General features: G+C 38.7%; 3 protein-coding genes across 6 annotated transcripts in view; 1 reads left to right on the top strand and 2 right to left on the bottom strand.

The window, feature by feature from the left end:
• The window catches only part of LOC105315881 (serine hydrolase-like protein), a 3,834-nt gene extending 1,766 nt beyond the window's left edge, over window positions 1-2,068 (bottom strand). The window contains exons 1-9 of the mRNA XM_020003598.1: window positions 2,051-2,068; window positions 1,915-2,005; window positions 1,825-1,867; window positions 1,334-1,417; window positions 1,218-1,271; window positions 699-812; window positions 502-543; window positions 429-448; window positions 35-110 (exon numbers count right to left, since the gene is read on the bottom strand). Coding sequence (XP_019859157.1) covers window positions 35-110; window positions 429-448; window positions 502-543; window positions 699-812; window positions 1,218-1,271; window positions 1,334-1,417; window positions 1,825-1,867; window positions 1,915-1,989 — 508 coding nt within the window. The 5' untranslated portion in view covers window positions 1,990-2,005; window positions 2,051-2,068. The remainder of the gene's footprint in view (window positions 1-34; window positions 111-428; window positions 449-501; window positions 544-698; window positions 813-1,217; window positions 1,272-1,333; window positions 1,418-1,824; window positions 1,868-1,914; window positions 2,006-2,050) is intronic.
• Window positions 2,069-2,388: 320 nt separating this feature from the next.
• On the top strand, window positions 2,389-9,427 carry LOC100633751 (transcription factor COE2-like). Of its 2 annotated transcripts, none has more exons than XM_020003567.1 (15): window positions 2,389-2,573; window positions 3,404-3,577; window positions 4,585-4,750; window positions 4,958-5,015; window positions 5,403-5,458; window positions 5,551-5,693; window positions 6,323-6,407; window positions 6,468-6,591; window positions 6,688-6,818; window positions 7,207-7,339; window positions 7,447-7,532; window positions 7,591-8,245; window positions 8,295-8,459; window positions 8,639-8,722; window positions 8,844-9,427. In XM_020003567.1, exons 2-15 carry the CDS (start codon window positions 3,492-3,494, stop codon window positions 9,011-9,013), a joined length of 2,142 nt encoding a protein of 713 aa, XP_019859126.1. In that variant the 5' UTR covers window positions 2,389-2,573; window positions 3,404-3,491; the 3' UTR covers window positions 9,014-9,427. The 2 variants fall into 2 exon arrangements, with proteins under 2 accessions (XP_019859126.1, XP_011408942.1); XM_011410640.2 differs by having other exon boundaries at window positions 2,389-2,577.
• A 1,844-nt stretch (window positions 9,428-11,271) lies between these two features.
• Window positions 11,272-17,169, bottom strand: LOC100633623 (BTB/POZ domain-containing protein KCTD9-like). 3 transcript variants are annotated; one of them, XM_020003582.1, is made up of 14 exons: window positions 17,082-17,169; window positions 16,855-16,976; window positions 14,909-14,946; window positions 14,731-14,862; window positions 14,623-14,686; window positions 14,516-14,568; window positions 14,115-14,240; window positions 13,982-14,049; window positions 13,744-13,836; window positions 13,469-13,618; window positions 13,281-13,386; window positions 12,768-12,901; window positions 11,852-11,968; window positions 11,272-11,586 (listed from the first exon to the last, which is right to left on the bottom strand). In XM_020003582.1, the coding sequence occupies exons 1-13, from the start codon at window positions 17,145-17,147 to the stop codon at window positions 11,879-11,881; spliced, it is 1,242 nt and encodes a 413-aa protein (XP_019859141.1). In that variant the 5' UTR covers window positions 17,148-17,169; the 3' UTR covers window positions 11,272-11,586; window positions 11,852-11,878. The 3 variants fall into 3 exon arrangements, with proteins under 3 accessions (XP_019859141.1, XP_003383321.1, XP_019859146.1); XM_020003587.1 differs by having other exon boundaries at window positions 11,498-11,586; window positions 11,837-11,968; XM_003383273.3 differs by lacking the exon at window positions 11,852-11,968.
• Between the last annotated feature and the right edge of the window lie 19 nt (window positions 17,170-17,188).

The following is a 17,188-nucleotide window of genomic DNA, read 5'->3' as shown; positions in this document are numbered from 1 at the left end:
AAACATAATTTTTATTCTTGCGGCACTTGAGTACTTTTGGTCTGGACATGATTCCAATGTTTTNCTATGAGTACCATCTTCTGTACAAGTTCAGGTTGAGCTGCAGCAAACTAAAGAATAATAAAAAAGAGGGAATAGATGGAAGAGAGAGAGAGAGAGAGAGAGAGAGAGAGGGAGGGGGAGAGAAAGAGAGGGAGAGAGAGAGAGAGAGAGAGGGAGGGGGAGAGAAAGAGAGGGGGAGAGAGAGAGAGAGAGAGAGAGAGAGAGGGAGGGGGAAAGAAAGAGAGGGAGAGAGAGAGAGAGGGAGAGAGAGAGAGAGGGAGAGAGAGAGAGAGAGAGAGAGAGAGAGAGAGAGAGAGAGAGAGAGAGAGAGAGAGAGAGAGAGAGAGAGAGAGAGAGAGAGGGGGGGTATCGTTGTGTAGACCTACATATGATGCAACTCCAGCTCCTGAAAGACAATATCTCATTAATAAAAATAAATAATAAATGATAATGGTTTACCCATGGAATGACAGAAGAAAGAAAACTTGTCCCAACCCAATCCTATGGCAAAAAAACATAAAAAATGGTAACTGTACACTACAATTAAATCAAAAAAAATTCTACACATATATATATAATGGATGTATATTTTTAAGAGTGGAGATATATTTAAGAAACAATAGCAACAAAACAATCACATAATGAATGATGTGGACCTTTTATGACATCACGAACATCAACAAGGTAATCAACGAAATGAAGTCTACAAGACTGGGACCTGTGGTATGAGTGCCCGTGACCAGGCAAATCAATAGACACAAAGTAAATATCTATAGAAAAAACATTATACTGCTATTAGGGATACCGTATAGCTCCAAATTTTCGTCAAATTTATCAGGTACTTTTGCTTGATGAAATTTGTAACCAACAAAATTTTTACTTCACGTGGGTAGTATATCAAAAATGACAGAATTTTTATTAATGAAAATTAATTTTAACAAAAAATTAAGATTTTGACAAAATTTTCGACTGAGGAAAATTTGGAGCTATACGGTACTACATCACAATATACTGTAATTTTATGCTGTTAATATCTGTTGATACAGGTCATTAGATTCTGGACTTAAAACAGCAAAAGATAAACCATCTTATATCATAAGTATTTTGCTCTTCCATGACCATGCATTATCATTAATGCTGGCCATTACGTTATATCATAATAATTATTATCATACCTTTGTCCAACAACGGAGCAATGTTATCAAATGTAGCTGCATTATTTAACCAACCTACAAGAGAGAGAGAGAGAGAGAGAGAGGGAAAGGGTAAAGTAATTTAAAATATTTGTTACCATGGAGTCCAAGGACTGGTTGGCCTTTTGGATTGCCCCATGCTTTCCCGGCAATATTCCCGCCACTTGAAACAGGGATGCTGACTGAAAATAATAACAATAATAATAAGAGGTATATATTACTGTAAAACATTTTTACAAACACTAAAATTTCAACAATCAAATCCACTACAACATGCTAGCAAAAGAACTCCACCAAAAAATGAGCTTGGAGGTTGCATTTCATTTTTGGTCGAAAAACTTTTTTGCTAAACAGTAAAACAGAGATGTACTATGTAAAAAGAACAAGGAACTCCTAAAAGAATGACACATGCTTAGTTCTGTGACAGGTGGCAGTTAATGATGATATCAGGTTTGTTTAGACTCTGCCATGCAACAGTGGCGTCAGTCTCTTCATATATAAAGGATGGGAGGCTCGTGTTAGGATATATGATACGACAGAGAACACTGAACTATTATTCAATAGCTCAATAGGATATTAGATACAGCACCTGGCGTGAACTCTTCTTGTAAAGTTCCTCCCGGCTCTGCCATCTGTTAAAAACCATGGAGATGTTATTATAAGGAAGGGAAGTACTCACAAATATTGTTTTATATCTCAGGATTTGCTTAATCCTTTGGCTTTGGCTTGCAGATCTGGTAGTCAGAGAAAACATTAAGCCACACCTTCTGCTGACAAGAAAATAATTTTAACTCTTTAATGAACTTGTAGCTTACTTTGCAGTTTGCAGCAAAAACTCTAACAATTAACAACTGATCAGTGGATGTAGACAAAAGTAGCAAACAAGTTTTTAGGAGAAAGCCTTTTGTCGCTTTCTTGCAATAAAAACCCTGCAAAATTTACGTATTAATTATTTAAGAATGAAAAGTTTAAACACAACAGCCTAGGCTGGAGCAAAAACAGCTGTAAAGCTTCATATGCAAGCTACAAATGCAAAGCTTAGAGTTATAAATGCATCAAATCATATAGCTGCTAGATTTAGCTGTTAGATTTAGCTGCTTACTCAGATCTAATGAATATTAATTAGTTGGTTGCAATAATTTGAAGCCCTATGCTAGCAGGGGCGTGGACACCCAGCTAAGGCGGCTGAGAGTATAAGGCCTAGGATTGACCCTCTCTCCTCTATTCCTCACTGTACTGTAGAGTCTGCAAACAGTTCTCTCTAGAAACTGTAGAGCAGGAGCAACTTGAACTGGAGAGCAACCGGCGCAGAGCTTCGTTGAGCAATCAGAGGATTAAGTAGGTAAGATCGCACCCCAATCATGTAGATCACCTGCGATTTGAACCTGCCTAGCTAGCTCCCACTTCACGGGGCTCCTAGTGTACCTGCAGGTATGTTCAAGCAAGCTCCGGCTCGGGCCAAACAAGTTGGAATGGGTCGCCTTTGCACGCGCAATTAAGCAGCCATTCCTGAGCCTGCAGCTTGTAGAATCAGTCACCTGTGTAAAAGTTGTTTTTTGAGTCCCCATAAGTTTGTATATGAGTTCTCTCCTTTACATAATAATGACTAGCATGTGCATGTGCATCCCTAGATGTGCTGGTGGACAGATCTAGCTGGCTAATAATGAAAGGTAGGCTATTTGTTGACAAAATTCAAGTGAAAACTATAAAAACCCAGAGTCGATCACAGGCCTGTACTAGTACAAACCTACCGGTTGAGGGTTTGGCGTTTTGGGAATACGGATGCTCACTTTTTGTCTTATCATGGGGATTGCTGGTCAAAGTCGCCAAACGTAAAGTTATTGCTTTCGCTTTGGTACCACCACTGGGTATTTATAGCAAGGAGCATTACATGCATTATGCATGTAAGGCCACGCATGCAACATGCAGACTCGAGTTACTTAGCTGGAATTACAAGTGAGTGCTGTTCTTGGCAATAACTGTTGCAGAGTGGTACAGGCAGGTTGTCATAGTGAAGGCAATCAATTGCGAAAACACATCTACTATAGACCTGCATAGACTGTTATTGTAAATACTGCATTGCCTTTTAGATGTCAGCATCATTTTCGCAACAAACCCTTTTGTTCAAGCATTCAGTCATTATCATATTCACTCTTTCTTTTCTATAGAACAATATATTCCTGTCACCTTGACACAGTTTTTCTCACACGTGTGACTTGCATTGGAATAATTCTAAAAAGAAATTGAAGCAGCACAATGGCACATGAGTCTTCTCTTAGCCCTCCAGTCCCATCAGGGGAGCACATACCTCCTCCACTCATCAACCATACTCTACCTCAAAGGTAAGATGTATGTGTGTGTTAGTGTGTGCTTGCATGTAAAGTATTATATAATAATATGCCATTTAGCAAGAAACAACCTTCCACAAAACAAATTATGATAGTGGTATTATAGCCAGCCTTTACCTTACCCACTGACCAGAAGCCAGCCTATGTGTTTGTGTGCAATTTATAATTAAGCAAATTAGATTATGGTCTAGTGCAAAGACATATGCAAAAGAAACCATGTAAAATGGCAGAATGCGTTCCATAATTAGGTTTACAGTCCGTGAAATCACAAAATAAAGGAAAATGTAAACTTCTAATTATTATAGGAATTTCACAACAGTCGAATGTTTATAGTGCATGTTTTTGTGATAGCTTCTCATAACTTTAATCAATCATTGACTACTGTATGCAAGCATACAGATATAGCCTAAGATTATACACCTATTAACAATATTCATAAATTATCTTAGACTTTCCTGTCAAGCAGTAAAGCCTATACTTGGGGTAGTTGACATTCTTTCCTCGACCACTGGAATATATAACACAGTCAAGTTGTGTCTATTAATGATTAAGTCTATTCATGGATTTAGATAGCCTGGCTTACATAAAAACTATCATACTATCTCACACGTTGACTGTCAAATTGTTACTATACTCACGCATTCAAGGCAACAATCAATCTGAATTGCAAGCTTATCACGTATATAACTGCCCTGCTGGCAATATAGTGTTTACTGGCAACAGTGAAAATGATTAGAGCTCATTGTTGGTCAGCTAAAAAGATCTCCCTACAGATAGCATAATCAGTCCATACAACATACATTCAATGTATGCACTTTTATTATCAGACCAGTTTCAGTAAAAAGTAGATAGCAGGTCTGTACATTAGACTACCTGTCTAGAGGCTTGGTGGTGGCTGAGGTCAATAATTAGCATTGCAGGTCTCTGAAAGCCATCCCAATGAGCTACTAGACTCTCAATTACTTCCCTTTCCCTCTCTCTTTCTCTCACGCTCATCACAGGTCTACACCGTATTACATTGCAGCTGCTCAGTTTGAGAAGCAGCCCCCAGACAACATGAGGAAGAGCAACTTTTTTCATTTCATCATCTCTCTCTTTGATGGGCAGCAGCATCGCATTCAAGTCCAAAAGGCTGTCTTTAAGGACTTTTATGATACTGTTGGAACCGTAAGTGGGGAAAAATCTGCATGCATGGGTGCATGCATGCAGGGAACATATGATAATCCATGACAGTCTGTGGTTAGCTGTTTTTCTTGTTAAAGTAAAACAGAAAGTGTAAAATAGGGAGAGAGCCAGACAGAGAATGGCATGCACTCCATCCAGTGACAAAAGTAGCTATGACAACTCTTCTTTCCCTTTACCTTTGCACTATAGGATGAGCAAGAGTACAGGAATGGATTGATATACAAGCTCCTTGTGGTTTACAGTGATGGTCAGTCCACAGAGCTATATCATTACACACATGATGCAACACACATCATCATAGATTTACATTATATGTGTACTGTGTCCATGCAGACACGGTCTGGCCTATATGAAACCCATGTATCCTATTGACGAAGCACTAGACTATATATTGAAAGCCTCATTAAGAGCAGTATGGCAGTGGTGACTCTGTTTATGTTGTGACAGTGCACCTGGGAAGCCTAGTGGAGCCCATGAAGGGCGTGTACGAGGCTTTTATTATTTGGTTTGCAGTACTGGGGCTTATGCCTTCCTCATTCAGACTAGACATAACAGTGTCTTTATTTTGATAGACAGCCCCCACTTTTCCAAAAGACAATCAGCAATAGGTTTTTAATTGCTTTATTATTCTTAGGTACCCAGAAAGAGGAAGAGTTGTGCGTCCGTTTGATTGACTCAAACACAAAACAGGTGGGTAGATTCATTAGTTCTGATATATTATTATTATTATTATTATTATTATTATTATTATTACTTATCAATGCTCTCTTTTTTTCTTTCAGCTGGTCCCATACGAAGGTACTAACAAGAATCCAGACTTTCGTAGGGTTCTCTTGACTCATGAACTGATATGCAGTCGCTGCCTCGAGAGAAGATCCTGTGGGAATAAGAACGACACGCCATCGGATCCGATCATACTCGACAAGTGAGTATATTTATAATAACAATTAGAATAATGGCTTAATTGTGTACCTGTGTTACAGTTCAAAAAATAAAATGTATTAAGAATCGGTGTGTAGTAATTGTATTCGCCTACCTTTCTTTGAAGAAGAAAGACACAAAGCGTTTAAGCATCTGCTCCTGTGGATAATTATCACAGTTGAGCAGAGAGCTAGAGTTTCCTGCTAATGCAATAATTTTTGCTCCAAGAGGAAACATGCGCCTGTAATTTTATAAACCACATGAGAAGAGACTCTTCCTCTATCTCCAGTCCCTCCCTTCCTCACACTTAAAAAAAATTGTGTTCAGTATGTAATACAGCCATAGGGCAATACACCCCTTTACTGGTACAATGTACAGTGGGATGGTCTACTATGTATATTGGTGTTGGGTTATTCGATACCTCTATTTAATGGCTGTCAGTGTCTTATTTTGTATGTAATATGAGGAGTATTTGTGGGTGTGTATCTCACTGTGTCTGTGTAAATACAATATAAGTGGGTGGGAGAGAGAGGGAGGGAGAGGAGGGGAGGGAAAGACACTGAGTGACCTTTACTTGTACATTATGATCTAGTCCATGCACATATTAATTATATGTATGTTCTTGCCTTTTAGTTTTCGGTTAAAGATCTTTGCAAAATGTAACCAGAACTGCTTGAAAAATGCCGGCAACCCGAAAGACTCAAGAAGACGATTTCAAGTAAGACACAAATCATTAAGGACCTTGCTTGAGATATAATGATCTTCTTCTCTTTTAAAGGTTGCTCTGTATGAAATTGATAAAGTCTCTGGCCAGCCCATTGCTTGCTCTGACTCAATGTTTGTTCACAATAACTCAAAACACGGGAGGAGACCTATTTATAGAGACAATGTTGTTGGAGATGGTAAGAGGGGGAGAGAGAGAGAGAGAGAGAGAGAGAGAGAAATTAATCCAATTATACATAACTATTCACTTTCTCTTTCTCTCCCTCTGTCTTTAGGGAAGCCTTGTATAGTAAGCATATACCCAAATGAAGGGTGGACAACTGGAGGCTCAAGGATAACTGTCATTGGAGTTAACTTCTTTGAAGGATTGGACATCGTATTTGGCACAGTCCCTGTTCAGAGTGAGGTAAGAAAAACAAGAGAGAGAGAGAAGCAGTCAATAAGAGAGTACACATAATGTCTGCCCTACTGTGCTACTGTGCATGGCATTAGTTGCTAAGCATTGACATGGGTTCTTGTGGCACAAGACAGTGACAGATGAGACAAGCCACATATTAATGAACTAATAATGGTAACCACTGTGGTGGGCAGTGGTAGCCATGGCAGCAATTAATTGTGGGCATCAATACAAGTACAATTTAATGTAATGATGTAACCCTCTCTCTCTCTCTCTCCCTCCCTCTCTCCCTCTCCCTCTCCCTCTCTCCCTCCCTCTCTCTCTCCCTCCATCTCTCTCTCTCCCTCCCTCTCTCTCTCCCTCCATCTCTCTCTCTCCCTCTCTCTCTCCCTAATAGGTTCTAAGTCCCAATGCTATTGCTGTGAGGACTCCCCCAGCCACTATGACTGGAGAAGTTGATGTTACGTTAATATTCCGTGCCTCTGGGGCTCAGTTTTGTATCAGCAATCCTGGGAAATTCTTATACACAGGTAATATGATAAAGAAAGAATACAATACTAATAGCAATAATGATACATTTAATAATAATGATGATATATAATGAATAATTGTATTTACTTTTTCTATTTTCTTTCAGCTCCTGATGATCAAATATTTGAGAACAGTTTCTGTAGAATCGAGAGAGTGATACGCCAACAAGACGACCCGGACCAACTACCAAAAGTACATACATACATACTTGTACATGCATCATCGCATTCTCTCTTCTCTTTCCTAACAGGATCTCGTCCTACAGAGGGCGGCAGAGCTCCTGGAGAGTTGCTTCCTAAGCTCAAGAGGAGCACAATCATCCACCGTCCCTTTTGGTCAGGCCCCGTTCGTGTACCCTCCCTCCCCGGCCCTCATTGGGAGCAACGGAGTGTTCCTCTTCACACCACAGCCCCTGACCCCCAGACAAGGCTCCAATGGTGGAATGCTCCCAATGAGTGAAGGACTAGGTGGTGGGTTTGGATACGGGGGCGGGATGCCGAACACTAACGGAGACGTCTATCCTCGACACAGTTACATGCCTCAGACTGCCTTCCCATTTCCCGAAATCACCCAACATGGTGACCCAGGTGGTTCAATGTCGACCGAAGTCAAATCAGAGTCTCAGATGTCTTCGCCGAGTCAACAAGGACTCCATAAATCAACGCTAGCGAATGGTATGGTAATGCCTTTTAACCTTCCTTACGAGACGGCTCCTCCGTATGGCAGTAACTCGCTACCACTTACTCACGGAGCAGGTCAAGTCAACACTAACAATAATAATAGTACCAGTGTCACCGACTCCGCCCACATTGGGCAAATGGCCGGCTCAAATTCGCTGGCGTACATGTCAAGGTTGTTTCCGGGTGGAGTCCCTCCATCTCCAGGTTTCTTAATGACGCATACTTGTAAGTTTTTTAACAATTTTCGTCGTTTTATTTTTTCCCGTTTTTATAGTTTCTCCGATACCAACCACACCCACTAGTATGAGTGGTGGAGGAGGGTTGAACAATCAGTTTTTTGCTTTTAATTCTCCTCTCCTCTCTCCCACCAAGGGAAGGATGGCCAAAACGGCTCGACCTAATCCTCTCTCCCTTTCAATGTCCAACGAGATGCCTAACGGTAAATCTATGGGCATAGAAACCCACTACCAATATAACATTATGTTGTGTATCTATTGTACATGGATACTTCCATTGATAGAGGCATCTAATTGTACATGTATAGTACTTTCTATAACATACTGATCATATATACATGTATGTGTGTGCAATTTCATTCTCTTCCTCTCTCTCCATCAGGTATATCTTCACCTAATTTGGGATCAACCTTTACATTCCCTCCAATCACTCCATCAGCTCTCATTGCACCCATCAACCTACCAGGTACACATAGAGATTCTGTATACATATGCAATGTATGCATGTATGTGTGATACAAGAAAAGTACAATAGACACCATTATTATTATTTTTTATTAGTATTAATTTTACTTTTTTGTCTCTAGATCTGACAGGAGGTGGTGGCGGCTCTGAAGTACAGGATCCTCTCTCTGTTAATTCTGGAGCTACCAGTGGTAGCAGCACGCTCCACTCGACCAGTCTACCTCAAACCCCTCCCCCTCCTTCCTCTCGTAAAAGAAAGCATGATGGTAGTCCTACAACTGAGCTTCGTTAGGATCCAATGCTCAACACTTGACAGTCACTCTTATTATTATTATTATTATTATTATTATTATTACATTTCACTTCATTATCTTACAATTAAGCTAAATAAAACCATTTCTACTTATTATTGGTATCTGCTGTTATTATTATTATTATTGTTATTATTTATAGTCCAGAACTGTTTTAAATCCTCCTCATACTTTATTTATGTCACACATGCAACTCATCTCAGATACAGAAAGATAAAGCTTTATAATCTTCAGTTTAAAACTCAGTCTCTCTCTCTCCTCCTTCTCCTTCCGTACTATTATTATTATTACCATTATTACTATTATTATTATCATTACGTGTATTATGTATTATGACTGTCTACTAATACTATGTCACTTCAACTTTGAAAAAGAACCCATTGTCAAAACCAAAACCAACTCTTAACAGTACATCCGAGGCACACACACATTCATAAGTACACCAATCACAATAGCACTACAGTGCATGGCATAAAGGTTCACACTAAGAGCTTAATGTAATGAAATATCTCACACATTATTAAGTACGATATCAGACAATGTACAGCACCAAATTTTGGTCTTACAATAACAAAATTAATAAATTCTGCATTCATCTACAAAGCATAACTGTTGGTGATTGCTCTCCAATAAATAAATAATGTTTGCAATGAGTGTACTAAATCTTACGTCAAGTTGTCAACTAGATTCACGAGATAATGTGCAGCCTAGTGTGTGGCAGTTGGGCTTTAGTGAAAATTACAATCGCAGTCTTGTTGTAAAAATTATGATTCATTTTGATTATTGTTATTAGGGTAAACAATAAAGTTGATTAAAGTAATTATAATAACAAATAATAACAAACAACAGTAAGCATCTCTAACATGTTTTGATGCTTATCAATGTCTTTATGTTATTTCAAAGCTCAAGCCCATTTCGATAACAAACTTTTGGAGCTGTAGATTTTTGACATGAACTATCGCAATAGTCAATGGTCCTTAAAAATGGCTTTTAAAAAAGTGATAAGGACAATATGAGATTTCTGGTATAATTCATGCTCTAATGCAATGTAGAAGTTTGAGTCAATTCCTATATTTTAGATTCTTGTTACTTAAAGATGAGTCTGGCATTATACTATGCTGTACTAAAGATAATTACTACATTCCAGGCACTCCTGGGACTAGGCTAGTGCATTGAAGTGGGTTATGATGATTGGACACTATAATTGTAAGAAAAGAAGTGGTCACGACTCATTAGCCGTTGGACTAGCCAATAAATGCTCAGAAAAGAACCAACATACTATTCAACTAATGTATCAATGATGATGATCAATACTAAAAGAATTAATTTCATTTTCTATATAAACACACACTTCATAGCACAAGATATTCTCCACTAATTGTAGTCCAAACATACACACACACACAGAGAGAACAGGATGGGGTATCATAATGTACACAAAGACTCATTCTGTTTACCATTGTTCCATTGGGTCATCATTTATATACAAAGCTATTCCACTTAATCTATTCATTGAAGGTTTACAATGAGAACAAAACCAAACTATAAAATACATGAACAACTATACTTGGATATGTGCAGTATCAAGGATGAATAGCGTGGAGTGTACATTATTATTATACATAGATACATACATGTACATATACCTGTACATATATATTGTATTCATTTCATGGATGAGTGATACCCAAAGCATTTTTGTCCCGTTGATATCAAAACAGTACAAATACGCCAAACCATACAAACGATTGATATTACACTTTAATATTTGAATTGGGTCAATTATAGACACCAATAGTAGCCATACAGCCAATACTAGGGACCAGGGAGAGTATTAATTATACGCAGGTACACCAGTACTGATCCATCCAAAGGAGAAACCTTAATCCTGGACCCAATTATTCTACCACAACAGGCTGGCCAGCAGCTGTAAAGAAGTGACCCGATTTATAGTACTACTAGAACATATTGTGAACATTTGTTGTGGCTCATAAGTGTATGATATTGTCCCCTCTCTAGAGACTGTGGATGTACTATGCGAGAGAGAGAGGGAGAGGGAAGGAGGGGGAGAGACATAGTGTCAGTTTGAATGACAATTCCCCAATGAACTGGTTTAAGAGTTCAGCGGATGAGAGGTTTAGCGTGTTTACTACGCTCATCCAAATCTCTCTTTGTCTATCCCTCTCTCTCTCTCTCTCTCCCATATTTGTTCCATCTCCCCATTTACACAAAGAATAAATAATTATAGTATTAAATTAATATAGAGAATCAAAAAATTATTATCACACAGTGAAGGATACAAACAAATAACCAGAGGGAAGATATGACACACAGACGTTCATTATAATCAGTCATTGTTATCATTGCTTCCATCTGGTAAAGGGTTATCTAGTGATTGCTGAAGATTCTCAGTGGGAGATATCAACTGGGAGACATTAACATTTACTGTTTGAGACATGTGAAGTGGGGCAGTGATATCGGCAAAATTAACACCAGCTAAGTTAGCACCTCTGAGATTAGCGTGCTGCAAATCACAGCCACGCAAATCACAGTTCTGAGAGGAGAGAGAGAGGGGGGGAAGAGAAAAGAAAAATGACACAAAGATATAAAAGAGGAAGATTCGATTGAATGACATAAACTTGTACAAATATTCACTGATGTACATGTATACTAACAAGAAGACTCTTCACACACACACACACACACACACACACACACACACACACACACACACACACACACACACACACACACACACACACACACACACACACACACACACACACACACACACACACACACACCTTCACTCTCCATACCATTCAATTGATCAAGAAAGGCAGATTCTATATAACTACATCTTTAAGGTTGGTGCTTTCAAAATTTGAGCCTCTTAAATTGGCATGCTGCAAATCACTAGTGCTTAAATCACAATTCTACAGAAGAGGAAAACAAGAACAGAGGAGAAAGAGAGAGAGAGAGAGACGGAATTATTAAGCGGAACTGGGAATTCAATTTCCCTCTCCCACATCTAAAGGCAATATAAAGTACACATTTACAAAGAAGGAATGTCTGCTTCATAGTACTGCCAGTCTATGCGGATCCACTAGTAATGGCCATGATGTCACTATTAATGTTGGTTGGGGATTTGAAGACTATGGTAACCATTACACCTCAAGGGAAAGCTAAACGAATTGTAAAGAGTCTTCATGTATTGGATGCAGGTCTACACACGCTACCCACACAAGACCACAGAGTTCAATAACAGCAGCAGGAGTAAACAACTGACTATCACACACACACACACACTCTTCTCTCTCTCTCTCTCTCTCTCTCTCTCTCTCTCTCTCTCTCTCTCTCTCTCTCTCTCTCCTCTCTTTTGCCCTATTCATACATATGCATGTCTATTTGTATCAAGAGCTGAAATAAAATCCAAATCTCTTGTCACATATCAATACCACAGTTGGATCCATTATAAGTAGGCTGTTCAATATTCATATTATAATATTATGCAGCTCAAAGCAGGCAGGCTTGTGTTGTGAGAACACAATCAAGGAAAGGGTCTATCTCAGAAGGCTCTGGATCCAAACGTGGGCACATGTGAGAAGAACTTAATTAGAAATCTTCTCTCTCTCTCTCTCTCATACCCAATACATACTGTATATGATTAGCACTACATTAGTTCATTCAATACATGCAGGTACAACTAATACCCGTGTAGCCACACCCACTAACCTCCATATCAGTTCCTGCCATTATTGCGTAGCGGAGGTTACAGGACCTGAGACACGCCCCCTTGAGACTCGCAAGACGGAGATTGACGCAACTCATCTGACTGTTATCAAAAGTTGCTGCCTTCAAGTTAGCCCCTTGGGAGATGCAAAGAGAAAGATAACTTACCACAGAGAGAGAGTGAGTTGACAAACAGAAAGCTAGTGTTGCTACTAGCAACTCTCCCAATAGTATACAGTAAATGGATCATCACTTATCACACACACCACACATGTACATGTACAGTGTAGCCTCTTTATTAAGGACACCATTGGGCCCACACTACCTGTCCTTAATACATGTACAGTGTAGCCTCTTTATTAAGGACACCATTGGGCCCACACTACCTGTCCTTAATACATGTACAGTGTAGCCTCTTAAATGTACTGCTAAAGCACTAATGCACATGTATATTGACAATCAAGACTATAACATTATACTGTGTTTGAGTCACTATTTCTCTCATTCCTTCTCTACCTTCAAGGTTAGTCGATACTCCTAGGCTGGCATCCATTATGCACTTCTTTAAACAAGCTCCTTCCATGACTACTCTGGGCATGTGAACACACTGAAGAACAGCATTCTAAAATTAAGAAATACACACATGTACATAAATGAATGAATGACAAATACATGTACATTGTAGATGTAGTTAATGAGCATACATTGAGGGTAGCGTATGAGAGATCGGCTCTCTCAAGGACACAGTTGGTGAGATCACTGTGAGAGAAATCACAATATCTTAAATTAGCACACTTGAAGTTAATGTTCCTTAAATCGAGGTTAGAGAGGTCCACACCTTCCAAATTAATACCCTGAGAGAGAGAGAGAGAGAGAGAGGGAGAGAGAGAGAGAGGGAGAGAGAGGGGGAGGGAGAGGGAGAGAGAGAGAGAGGGAGGGAGAGAGAGAGAGGGATAGAAAACTAGAGCAATATGGTTACTTGACATCTAAGGACGGAAGAAGAGGAGGAGCCAATGATCATCTGAAGGAACTCCTTTCTTGTTAAATGACCAGCTAATGAGAACTCTTCATTCTTTATGAGAAGAGGGAGAGAGAGGGGGGGGGAGAAAGGAAGAAAGAGGGGGGGAGGTAGAGGAGGAAAGGAGAGGAGGATGTGAATAATCAAATTTTGAAATAGAGTCTCAGACCTAATTGGACTACCAGACAGTTATTATTACCTTAACAAGTGTTTCCAGTGGTTGGATAGCTTTAGTAACATTGAAGAACTTGGCTTCCTCTAGCACTCCTATACACAAACACAACCATGGAGTCATTACCACAGGGACCCACACCCACAGCTTTAGCACGTACCCTGTGGGTTCACTCCTTCGTTAATAATGAGCTTCCCATGTCTCATGAAGTTGAGAAGTGGCTCAAAATATTCAGGACTCCTGTCAATGAGGTATGCCCCGGAGTCATCCGTAGCACTGAACCAATCTAAGGACAGAGTATAATGTATCAAACTGTATATATAATGAATGGAAATAATCGAAATGACTACAGTATATAATTATTATGAAATTATGTCTATACGTGATTTAATTATGGCATGAATATGTATTTTCAAAATGATTTAAAGCATTCACGTGTAGTAGAAATGAATTTCACAGTAAAATCTGCTAATAAACCTACTGTAGTTATCATTTTAATACTTAAATAATTCAATATAATAATAATAATTATTATTATGATTTATTTATTTATTTTACTACCTGACTCAAACATTCTAGCCAACATTGAGGATGGATCAGAAGTGATGGTTGCCCTGCAGTTATCAAGTCATTAATAGTTATTAATAGTTATTAAATGACACGCCCACCTGCTAGTGGCAAATACTTTCCCGCCTACATTCAACCTCACCCAGTCATGACGTGAAGGAGCATCTAGAAACGGACAAAAAGTGATTAAAATACCCAAAGAAGATTACCAGGGGAAAGGAGCCTTGAGCACTTTTTAAGGAGGAAATGACTTTGATCAGTTTGAGGGCCGAGTTCGGGTAGCTGGTCCTCAGGGAGGTCGCTTAGTATAATCGGAGAGGAGGGTGTGGCTCTTGTTGACTCTAAACATGAAATGAAATGTACCTAAGAGGTAGACGCAACACAAACCTGTGCTTGAGGTAACAGCAATTAGAATATCATCCTCTCTAGAAAGAGACGGAGAGAGAGAGAGAGAGAGGGAGAGAGAGAGAGAGAGAGAGAGGGAGAGAGAGAGAGAGAGAAAATGAATTTTTGTACGAACATGACTAAATGAAAGAGAAAGGGATTGAGGGAAAAGAGAAAAAAGCTAAAAAATAATAATAATAAATAATAGTGTGGCAGTGATTCTTAGAATCATGACTGCATGGTGCCAACTGAAGGAGCTTCTGAAAGACCTCAAAATGAAAGCAGACATAATAAGAATTAAGACTATCATAATAAGAATTAAGACTATCATAATAAAACTGAATTTCAATCTTTAGTCACCTCTAAATTGATGCAGACCTGATAAAAATAATTATCAAGTGATAAAGCTTCATTAGAGGTTACCTTAATTGCTACTTTTATAACAAACATTAGATAGATGTAATGGTTTTGGACTACGTTACGCAATAAAAAGGGAAAGAGAGAAAGAGACATATATGTACGTGTAATATAGCAAAAGGGAAGCCATTACTTATTATTATTATACATGTATACATGTATACACGTGTAGATGTCAACAATTAAATTGATGCTGTAGAAATTAATACAGTATATGTATATACAAGGAGACACTGTATAAACACTCCCTCAAACCAGGGATCATCTGGTTAAGCCACAAAGAGTGAGGCTATGTATACAGAGCCTCCCAGACCAGCTGGTCAGTGAGACTCCCTCTTGGGAGCTCTGATGAGTTTGTAAAACTACTAGCAATCAATAAGCCCAGCCAGCTGTATAGACAAGATCTACTCCTCTAACAGTTTTAAAAGTGGCCCCAAATGACTAATTGGGGTACTATCAAATGAGCCTGTGGTTTCAAGCCTACTACACTCCTTTGATTCAAGAGACCAGCATCAGCTGGTATCACTACACGTGGCGACTCAAAAATTGAATTATTTGAAAAGGGTCTTGAAGCCAGAGAGGAGTGCGTCAACAAGGAGTGGTGGGACTGTTACTCGATACACTTGAAATTCGAAAGAGACTACGTGTAAGGATTCATTAAAATAACATTAGGGCAATAGAGACCAGCTGGGTTACACACGCACACACACACATGTACTATGAATATAGAACAAAGACTGTATAATAATGATGTACATCTATTAGCAGGGGACTCTTATTTAGTAGAGGAACTATGTGGAGGTTGGTGCCAAATTAAGATCAAGAATGCAATCCTAGAGCAGTTAACATGCAATGCATTTCATGTAGATTGATTTCAATCTTGAAGTTGCTAAGGAATTTGGCCAAAAACCATAGGCTATAACAGGGTATTTTGTCAAAAATGAAAAGGAGAGAAATTTCCATTTTTATAATTATTTCTGATACATATGCATGTTCTTATGTTATGTTTCAAGTTTGAGCCAATTCCTATTAAAATTGAATTTTTTACAGATCGTTAAAGTTGCTCCAAAATTGGGTCAAAGTCCCTGTACTATATACAGGGTCTTTGGCCAAATTTCATCAAAAATGACTAGGAGAGAATTCTTCATTTTGTAGTATTTTTTTATACATATACATGTTCTTATGTTGTGTAGCAAGTTTGAGCTGATTCCGGCCAAAATTGAATTTTTTACAAATTTTTAAAGTTGTTTCAAAATTGGGTCAAAGTCCCTGTACTATAGTACAGGGTCTTTGGTCAAATTTCGCCAAAAATGAAAAGGAGAGAAATCTCCATTTTTATAATTTTTTCTGATACGTATACATGTACTTATGCTATGTTTCAAGTTTGAGCTGGTTTCAATCAAAATAGGATTTTTAACGAATTTTTGAAGTTGCTAAAAATTGGCCGAAAACTATTGACTATTATAGAATGAGTACTGGAAAAATTAAAATTTTAAACCCAAACCACAACACAGCCTCAATGATTAATTAACCTTAATAAAGTGATGTCATCAACTACCCCACCCGTCAGTAACCGCAACTCTTCGACGTTTTCTTTGAGTTTCTCAGATGCAGCAACTAAAGTTTCGCTCAAAGTCTCCCTAACTAAAATGACCTTAAGAGAAAATTAGAGAAAAATATGAAAAATAAATTGGTAAAATACGGCATAATTCCAATAAATAACTACCATAAAGCTCTTATAATCTATCCTAAAGCTTACTTTGCCTTTTCTTTGTTGCCTGTAGCTTTCCATTGAACTGTACAAGGTCACCCTTGCGGCAGCCATTTTGTTGAATACCACGCCCACGTGGTGTAAACCACACCTCC

The sequence above is a fragment of the Amphimedon queenslandica genome, unplaced genomic scaffold (assembly GCF_000090795.2).
Source record: "Amphimedon queenslandica unplaced genomic scaffold, v1.1 AMPQUscaffold_13513, whole genome shotgun sequence".
Taxonomy (NCBI): Eukaryota; Metazoa; Porifera; class Demospongiae; order Haplosclerida; family Niphatidae; genus Amphimedon; species Amphimedon queenslandica.
This window is presented reverse-complemented; position numbering and strand designations above follow the sequence as displayed.

What these genes read in the sequence shown, in the direction of transcription:
- LOC100633751 (XM_020003567.1), top strand. Translation starts at nt 3,492, where the DNA reads ATGGCACATGAGTCTTCTCTTAGCCCTCCAGTCCCATCAGGGGAGCAC. An exon ending in AACCATACTCTACCTCAAAG is followed by an intron (nt 3,578 to 4,584) that starts GTAAGATGTATG and finishes CGCTCATCACAG; the next exon opens with GTCTACACCGTATTACATTG. An exon ending in TTGACTCAAACACAAAACAG is followed by an intron (nt 5,459 to 5,550) that starts GTGGGTAGATTC and finishes TTTTTCTTTCAG; the next exon opens with CTGGTCCCATACGAAGGTAC.
- LOC100633623 (XM_003383273.3), bottom strand. Translation starts at nt 17,147, where the DNA reads ATGGCTGCCGCAAGGGTGACCTTGTACAGTTCAATGGAAAGCTACAGG. An exon ending in GGCAACAAAGAAAAGGCAAA is followed by an intron (nt 16,977 to 17,081) that starts GTAAGCTTTAGG and finishes TTTTCTCTTAAG; the next exon opens with GTCATTTTAGTTAGGGAGAC. An exon ending in TGGCAGGAACTGATATGGAG is followed by an intron (nt 11,587 to 12,767) that starts GTTAGTGGGTGT and finishes CTCTCCTCTCAG; the next exon opens with AACTGTGATTTGCGTGGCTG.